The sequence below is a fragment of the Acartia tonsa genome, chromosome 6, assembly GCF_053477335.1.
Source record: "Acartia tonsa isolate MP-2025a chromosome 6, ASM5347733v1, whole genome shotgun sequence".
Lineage (NCBI taxonomy): Eukaryota > Metazoa > Arthropoda > Copepoda > Calanoida > Acartiidae > Acartia > Acartia tonsa.
Window position 1 is genome coordinate 8558586 of NC_137265.1, and position 9964 is coordinate 8568549.

Below are 9964 nucleotides of genomic sequence, written 5' to 3' on the forward strand. Positions count from 1 at the left end.
CAAGCAAGAGTGGAGACCAGGTATTGGTGTACAAATCTGGAACTTCTGGACTTGTAAACAGAATTACAGCTAAACCTTGTCCACAACAAGTTTTAGCCCTCCAGGTATGGAATAGTTATAGCATCGTACTGTAACTATAGACAGCTTTCCGCTGATATCAAAAGGAAAAATTTTAAGATTAGAACCAGTTTGTGTTAGCACCGAGGTGCCGATGGTACGGGCTTATAAAACTGGTATTAAATTTTATGATTTTTATTTTAGTATTATTAGAAAACTGGCTTTAATACGTCGCTATACATGATTTTTTAGTAGGTCTGAGAACCAGTTTTAATCCACCGAATATTAATCGGTTTCGAAGCAATACTAAACAAAATTAGATAGAATTTCAAGGAATGCAAAAATAAGTTGTGGTGGTAATTTTGATTGTAAAGACTTGATAATTCAGTTTTTTTAGTTTTAGTTGAGAGGCGGACACGACGGACGTATTCACTAATGTGTTAACTGTAGAGAAGCTTCGCTAAAACCCAAATAGCTCAAAGTAACCTGATGCACGTCTAACTATAGGCAAACAAAACTATTCTGATTTCAATATTGACAATTAAGGTTGGGTTAAAAACAGATTAGGTATACAAGATTCCTTCCTTTTATGTATTTGGGGGAAGAAATGGGCAGAATACAAAAGTAGAATTACATTTAAATAAGCATAATGAATTTAAGCAAAATATTAACAAGTTCATTATTTTTCACGGGAGGATAGCTACTCCGTAAGTCGGTCGGTCTCGCTACACAATTTTGCCTAAACCTTCATTTTGATGTATGTTTATTGCAGGATGGGGGACTTGCCGTGACAACCAAAAAGGGTCTCATTATAATGGATTCAAGATTACAAGTTGTGAAGGTAATTCTTTTTTTTTTGAAAGAGCAGTCTTACCAAAAATAGGATGTGTCAAAATTCTGTCCGTTTGACGGTCAACTTTGTATGAGTGAGGATTTAAGTTAACAATTTTGACAATTAAGGTTGGTTTAATAATATCCCTCGCAGCAAAAAACTGTTCCTAAAACTAGGTTTGTAATTATATTGACATTAATCTTAGTTATATCTGCAAATTGGACAGTTTTTAAGACGTTGGAGGGCTTTTAACTATGAATTGGCTGAAGAGAAAGCAAGATATATGACCAATAGAGAAAATTTTATACCCTTAACAAGGAAGATTACGTCCAAAAGTAGCGAAACTGTTAAAATTCAAATAATCTGAGAACAGAAGACAGAGTAGATTTGCAAGTGAAAAACACGAATATTAAATATGCTTTGAAATATAATGGATGTTTACCCAAAATTTTACAATATTAAAAGATATCATGTTCTTGAATCTTTAGATTCGAAATGCATATACATTATAACACACAAGCTTTTAAAACAATTTTAAATTCATTTCACCTATCTTTATTTTTGTAGGAGCTTCGCTGTGCTAAATATGGAAACATTTTTGGATTGGCCCAACAGTCAAAGTCTAGTCTACTGGTTGTAAGGTAATATCCTCTTAGAAATATTTTTTTTCAAGTTTGAAAATTTGTATACCCTTAAAAAATCACGAAACCTATACGTGATTTTTAGCTGTAGTTGGGGGACAACACTTTGTAAAATTGACGATATTTTTATCTGCCCACCTAATATTATTATAGATTTATTTCGCTTGTTGGTTATACTAGGTAGATTCCTGACTTTCTATATTTATTCTGGGCTACAAATTGCCTTAATGCCATTCAATTTAGAACATGCCATCACAAACGAGAATCAGTGATGGTGAACTCCATTGACCTGACAACCTTTGAGATGAAGCCTCTGTTTTCCATCCAGGGTGTGGAAACTCCCTGGATGACGTATCGCAGGTGATAAGTTGTTGCTGTTTGTCAGTGCAACTATTCTACATCAAATTGAGTCTGTTCACAGGGATCTAAAGGCATACGACAATAGCCGAAGAATAAATGTACAATGTACACCCCCTTTGATGATACACAAAATTACCCCTTATGTAGCGTAAAATTAGTGGTTCAAACGAACACTCAACTTAAGCCAACCAATCAAAGTCGACTAAAGTCTCCAAAGTTGTTAAGCCAACAAACAAGAAAATGTCCTTATAAAACTTTGGGGACTAGTGTAATAAACAGCCCATTGTCCCCTCTATGATATTTTCATCCCTGTAAAGAATAGCTTTGAAGGTAATTTTAGATATGATAAAATCGACTTTTAGAAGGATGGATTCTGTAATATTTAATACTAGCGGTTTTGCCACTAGAGGCCTCTAGTGGCACTTTAGTATAAGGATTGAGAGCTGTGTAATAATTTCACCATAGTTCTGGGACGATAAGGCACCCTATTAGAAGCGACGCATCCCTATAATTACGTATAAAAATGGCTGTGAAGAATCCTTCCTTTAATGACAACTTTGAACAATATTCGGTAGATACTAAGTGATTTGTTGACATTACCTGTGTAAAATGGAGTAATTTTTTTCAGGGGTAATCTGTACATAGTGGATGATAATACCAGTACTGTTCTTGTCTACTCATGGATAACTGGACAACTAAACAAACAAATGTCACCAAACATCCAGGTAAGCGATAACTGTAGCAGCAATTTGGATTTTTTTTTGGAAGGGGTATACTGGTGCTTTGTGTATTTTCCACTTTATTCAAAGAGCTCAAAGCATGTTGAGACTATTAAGTTTACATCATGTATTTACTTAATCCAATCAATCTAAAAGAAGCGGGGAGTAAGTCAACCTTTGACTTTTGATTTTCTATAAAGAATAGTTCAAAAGATTAGAGTAGGGTAGTTATAAACCTTCCATGGATCTATACAAAACTTAACTGTAAAGATTAACCATATCAGTTTAGCGGTTAGAGAGATCTTTTTGTATACAGACATGAGACTACCAGACACAGCTCCTGTTACTCCTATATGAGAATAACACAAATTTGTATGTTTTCTTTTTAGAATGTTGGGTTCGGTGATCTGGTTGTGACCAAAACTGGAGCCGTTATTTCTGTACAACATGAGCATAACAAACTACATGTAAATATAAGGGGGGGGGGGGGGGGAGTTCTGACACATTTGCGTAAACGTGGTATAAAAATCTTTGGACTGAGAGGATAGGTTATAAAAGATAAAATCATTCTTATATGATGAATTTTTCCAAGTTTTAAGATTTTTTGGATAGGCCTCTCAGTCCAAAGATAAAGCCTATATACCAGGTTTACGCAAATGTGTCAGAACTCCCCCCCCCCCCTTATTTCTTTCATGAACGTGACTACTTTATAACTTAGCAATGTCTGTACATTCATCCTTTCGTCTATTGGCAAAAGATCGTAAGAATTCATATGCAACGCAGTCGTTTCTCAAGGATATAAATAAAAATTTCCTGACATTGCTCAGTTCAATGCTTAAAAATACGATAATTCAATCATATTAAAAATGATTTGATATGAAAAAAATTAGCTAAGTTGCAAGTAAAAGTAATAAGTGTAAAAAAACTTATTTTTCTTCAATTATTCCTTAATTGATATTTAAAGCCAATGTCGGGTTAGTTTAAAGATTTATACTTTATCAAACCTTACCATTTATCCCTTATCGCTCCTTAGTTCCTATTCACAAAAAGCCTAAGTTACTTTTTTTGTTGCGTGACTTAGACATGAATTGTTCTTGTTACTCTAAATTCTACCTTTGTATTATAGGTATTCAGCCCTGATTTCGAGTATGCTGGAAGTATACTCATCCCTGGTCTCAGAGAGGATCAAGATGCATTGTAAGTATTCATTTACTGCGAAGCTACTCTAGATAATTATAAATGGCTGTCTGTTTGAAACGATTTACTTTTGAGAATCTTAAATTTCTCAGCTGCTATTCAAGATAAATGGAAGATTTTTTTAAAAGATTCTCCATATCAATTTGTAACTAGTTTTGTAATTCTACAAGGGTGGGTTAAGGGATTTTAAAACAACACAAAAAAACATTTAAGTTTTATCATATAGTGTAAGTAGGTATTTAGTTTGCCAAATATTTTGCCAAAATAATCCTTAATTTTTAGTGGAGTTGGCTTGTACCTGGATGACCTCACTGACCTACTCTACATAACTCTACACGGACTTGACACAGTCAAAGTGGTGAAACTACTCTAAACTATACCTGGATGGCCTACCATGTACTGCAGTTACCTGTTTCTATCTCTTTATATATGCTATATCTTTATATCAATAATCGTAATAATCAAAGACGACATTTTAAAGAATTCCCCGCCATTTTTACAATTGCCACCAAATCTAAACATTTTCGCGCGCTTTTTACAGCGTCACATCGAGTAGGTAAACCTCTTGTAAGATCTCTACATGAAACATTTTAAATATACATTTTTATATCTTGTATTATATGACAGAAAAATACCAGTGATATTCGTTGTTATATTAATTTTTTATCAATAAAGTTTTTTTCTTCAAAATTGATTGTTTTATCTTATTTTTTTTCAGATGCAAATATGTATTTTAATAACAATTATGGCTATAAATAGCTAAGTAGAAACAGACTGTATACAATATGATTTTATCAAAGGGAAACCGTCAACTTCAAAAAAAAATTCCAAAGATGATGACGGAATCAAAACAAGGATAGACACGTTCTAATTGTATGGTGTATATGCTACTAATATAAATTGTCTTTGCCGGACCGTGACACTAGAAAATTTAATTTATTCAGCTGCGATTTAGATTGATAGCTGGAACTTCCAGTAAATATTTAGACTTGTGCGAATTTAGTCTATACAATGTTTTATTCGTTTGTCTGTCAGTCATTCTTTGAAAGATAGAAAAGGGGTAGTTTCACGAAATGCATTTGAACTTTAGTGAACCGCATATTTTTTGCTAGTTAATAGGTTAAACTGCAATTATATGGCATATATTTTTGAAAGAATTTCAATTTTCTACCACGTAGTTTTTAAAATATCAAGACTTGAAAATCGTATTTTTAAATTGCATATATCACAAAAAGACGATTTTCAAGTCTTGATATTTTAAAAACTACGTGGTAGAAAATTGAAATTCTGACAATTATATGCCATATAAATGCAGTTTAACCAATTAACCAGGAAAAAATATGCGGTTCACTAAAGTAAATTTAAATGCATTTCGTGAAACTACCCCTTTAATTGTAAATTGTTAGGTTTTTCTTATTATTTCTTTATTTATCCAATTGTTTTGGCGCTCTATGCTTCTTTGAATGTCGTAATCCTTTTTAGTAGCGAAGCTACTCTATAATTCACTTTGTCCGTCCGTCCGTCAGTCAGTCAGTCAGTCCGTAACGCTATGGGGGAAATGGGATTTACTCAGCTCCTATAAAAGATAGAATGCTGAAATTTTTTGACAACATTTCCATCATTAAGGAGCACAATTAAGTATAAAACATCGATGACGGTAGGACCGCTTTTTAGCAGGTTTTAGGCTATTTTTGTATTTTTCACATTTTTCTCCATATCTTCAGTGTTTATGGTGCGATTTTCAAAATTTTTTCAGCTATAGATATCTAAATTAAATTTCCAGTCGTTTAAAGAAAACAACTATGACGGTCAGACTGCCTTTAAGCAGGTTTTAGGCTATTTTTGTATTTTTCACATTTTTCTCCATATCTTTGGTGTTTATGGTCCGATTTCCAAAATTTTTTTAGTTATAGATATCAAAATTAAATTTCCTGTTCTTTAAAAAAAAAACTATGACAGTCAGACTGCCTTTCAGCAGGTTTTAGGCTATTTTTGTATATTTTTTACATTTTTCTCCATATCTTTGGTGTTTATGGTACAATTTCAAAAAAATTTCAGTTATACATATCAAAATTTAATTTTCTGTCGTTTTAAGAAAACAAGCATGAAGGTCAGACTGCCTTTTAGCAGGTTTTTGCTATTTTTATATGTTTTACATATTTCCCCATATCTTTGGCGTTTTTGGTCCAATTTTAAAACTTTTTTGGGATATCATTATCAAAATAATTTTTCCCATTGTTATGCGCATCTTTTATGTAATTTACTTTGACCGTCATTATAATACAAAATAAAACAGGGTTTCGTGTTTATTTTCTCCAATAAATCAATTAATAAATAGACTTTAAATCTACTTGTACGTATTACCATCTATAATTCTATTTTTTGGGCTTCGCTACTTATGGATGTTGTCATCCTTGTTTTAATGCGTATGAGTTAACAATTTGTCAAACGCACCTAGTATTATAATTGCACCAGTATAAAACATCAGAGATAAAGTGCAAGGCTAGGGCAATGTAGGTGTCAAAATTTACATTAGGTAGCCTGTAGTTAGTAGGGGTACCCTATTATAGAAAGTAATGATCCAAGTTTATCTGTAGCGAAGGATCTCGCTAACCGTTAAAAACTATATAGTTGATTTTCAGTGCAGCTTCTTATAGGTCCTGGGGTGATTTTAGGCTATTTTATTCTTATTTATGTATGTATTTAGGCTATTTTTCTGCCCTTCCATATCCTCGTATATAGAGCGCATGCATGCTAGGGGCGCAGCCGCTAGTATTTGAAGTATTAATTTGTCAATCACTGTACCTCTACTCCCTGGCATGATTTACATGTGTTATTTATTTGTGCATTTTTTATTACATTTACAGTGTAATACTAGTTTTAGTTTTTTTAAATGTGTGGCATCTCTTTAATTCCAGTGTCCCCTGTTTCTTTGTCACTCTTGCCTCGTCATTTCTAATTGGATTGAATTAACATATGGATGCAATCCCGTGTGGTTTTGGATATTTTCAACATCAAAATTCAATGAAGATTAAGGGATAATTGCGCAAACAAACAATGCACAAAAAAACCGATTAAAAACAGATTTAAAAATCTCTATTTCAATTTAAATTGTCAGCATTTGTAATGAGAACTTATTCGTCCTTGTTAACTTCACAACAAAAATATTAATTTTAAAAATTAAAAACACTTGTTTACAAACAGTTAAAACAATTCTCTTGTTTTTTAAAAGAGAGCCTTAGTAATCGTGGAAAATTTTGTGAACAGGGTGATAGTTAATTAAGGCATTTTTCAGACATTATACAGAGATTCTCTTAACAGGTACAGGTAGAATATAGGAAGCGAAGCAACTCTCATTTTCATAAAGTTCATGTTCCACAAAATCGTTAAAGCTATTTGATACCAATTTTTAAATATTAAAATTTTTTGTTTAAATAATGTTCATGCACTTCTACAGGACTTTTCTTGCAAGGTTTAAAATCGATTGGATAATTCAACTACTAAAGACATACGGACATACCTTACATATCTTAAATAAGCAAGCCTATGATCTTACAATTTTAATAAAACAAGGATGACAACATCCATAAAAATGAAACTCTTAAACGACTATAGAGTTGCTACACCTCATAATCGTATCTAATTGTTATAGGAATCATAATGCTAAAATTGAAATCGATAGGACTATTCTAACATGTTTAAATTAACGAGAGTTTATCACTGCGGATGGACGGACCTATCCTAATTTTAGAAAAGCCTCACTTTTAACAATATCAGAAACTACGTAAGGGCAAAGAATACTTCTATAATTTCGTAGTGTTTAGTCAATAATGCAAAAGAACCTATTTTTCAAAGTTATTAAAAAGCTACCTACCAGAAACATTAATCAAAATGTAAGTATTACAAAACAAACCCCAAATCATTATTTCACAGCGTTTTTTGATTATATCTTTCACATTCTCAACTGTATTTTGTGATATTATCGGAAGCCTAAATATGCTATCTAAAATCTTAACGAAACTATTTGAACACTAGTTCAATGAAACCTAAAATTTTGATGAACTGAAAATAGTTGCCGAATGTGTACGCAGTTTCCTGGGTGTTTCCTCATCCTAGCTCAATATTTACTACTAGCTACAAATCTTCAAACTTCCCTTAAAAAAATCAAAATTTGAATGTATAAACGATTTATACATTATACATTATAAATTTGAATTTTTTAAATTTTTTTTTTTTTGAAGTTTGAAGCTTTTTTAGCTAGTAGTAAATATTGAGCTAGGATGAGGAAACACTCAGGAAACTGCGTACACATTCGGCAACTATTTTCAGTTCATCAAAATTTTTCCTTAAGTCCATGGACATAGGGAGGGTTTAAATCAAAACAAAAACTTCGAAGATTTTTTTTATTTGGAAGATTTATTTTTAAACATTAAAAGATTTAAATACCTATAAGAATATATCGAATTAATTCGTTCTGAAAAATTGAAGTGTCCAATTTCCCTGTGTAATAAAACCAGTTGCCTTTTGGTCAAAATCCTCCTTTTCAACAGTTGACCAATTTTTATTATTTGCTTTTCTAGGTTTATCAAACTAGTCCCAAAAGTTTTATATAACGTTTTATTTTTTTATAAACAACTTTGGGGATTAATTGGTTGGTTTTTTAACTTGAGAGTGCAAACGTTTCAACCACTAATTTTAATCTACAGAAGGGGTAATTTTGTGTGTCATTATCAGTGATGTACACTATACATCAATTTACTAGCCATTGTCTTATCCCTTTAGGTACCTGGTTAGTTATGCTAATAGTAAAGGAGATCAATTGCTTGCCGCTTTTTTCTTCAAATTTTAGAAAGAGGAAGGGGATTTATCTCCTGCATAATCCCGAATTAAGATGAACTGAATTTTAGTTTCCGAAAGTGTGCGTAGCTTCCGCGTCCTATCTCAATATTTGCTACTAGCTAAAAAAGCTTCAAACTTTAAAAAAAATCAAAATTTGAAAAATTTAAATTTTTGAATGTATAATGTATAAATCGTTTATACATTAAATCACTTTTCCATTTGACCGGAGTCGCTGAAAATAGGGTCTGCAATAATTGGGTTATCTGCTGTACACTTTAGGAAAATAGGGCTCGAATAGGAAATCCATTTCAGCTGATCCGAATTAGATATTTTAATCCAGGAATCTGGAAGGATAAGTCAATGGACGATAAATTGATGTACACAATGAACTGTACATACCAATTTGGGACAAACATAATTACTCCTTTTTTAACTTTAGATTCTTGGTGAAAAAGTTTGTACCAACCAATCAATATCTTTTAAAAGTTTAAGATTTAAAGCCAACGAATAAGAGAACGTATTTATAAAGTTTTGATTACCAGTATAATTTACAGTCCAATATCCCTCCCCTCCCTGGATTTTACCCCATTCAACCTTTTTTAAATCTTTGATGAAATTTCGCTAATTAGATAACCATCAATACAGGGACTAAAATGACGTAACTCACTGTAATTTTTAAGATGAAGTCCAAAAATTGCATTTAACCAACAACACACACATCACCGCTTGGGGCTATAGAAAAACAGTCCTTAAAAAACGCACAGACAGACAAAACTTCAATAAACACTTGTGTTAGTTGAGAATGGTAATCCACAGTGCGAGGAGCACACGCGCGAGCACCTTTCAACTTTCTCAGTGACGTTCTAAAAATGCCCCAAAGCCATTTAGTGAAAAAAGTGTACAGAAATAATTGTTCATTTAAAGTTAAAATAGTTTTATAAATATTTTAAGGATAATGATTTAAATTTTTGATTCCGTAATTTTATATCTTACATCATAATTTTATTTTTTATATGAATCATATTTTTACGCAACGAAAACAATTTTAAAACACATTGAACTGCTGCAGTTGGAACTGATTTAATTATATAGAAGAAGGATTAGGTAGTTTTGGAACGTTTATTTCAAGAAAAACAATTTTGAATATTAAGAAATACAATTTCTAAAAGTAAATGTGAGGTATAAAACTTTGAAACATTTGGGGAGAAAATATTTTCTCTTATTCATTCGAATCCGGTGGATAGGAACCGGTTCTCATCCATACGAAAAAACTATGTCTAGCATCGTATTATATCCAACTTTCTACGAATATAAAAATG

General features: G+C 32.0%; 1 protein-coding gene across 1 annotated transcript in view; it reads left to right on the forward strand.

Moving 5' to 3' along the window:
• LOC145322018 (uncharacterized) overlaps nt 1–4496 on the forward strand; it is a 34626-nt gene extending 30130 nt beyond the window's left edge. Inside the window, exons 10-17 of the mRNA XM_080163752.1 lie at nt 1–104; nt 830–898; nt 1457–1530; nt 1774–1890; nt 2519–2615; nt 2999–3076; nt 3736–3806; nt 4089–4496. Coding sequence (XP_080019878.1) covers nt 1–104; nt 830–898; nt 1457–1530; nt 1774–1890; nt 2519–2615; nt 2999–3076; nt 3736–3806; nt 4089–4179 — 701 coding nt within the window. The 3' untranslated portion in view covers nt 4180–4496. The remainder of the gene's footprint in view (nt 105–829; nt 899–1456; nt 1531–1773; nt 1891–2518; nt 2616–2998; nt 3077–3735; nt 3807–4088) is intronic.
• Nucleotides 4497–9964: the final 5468 nt, after the last annotated feature.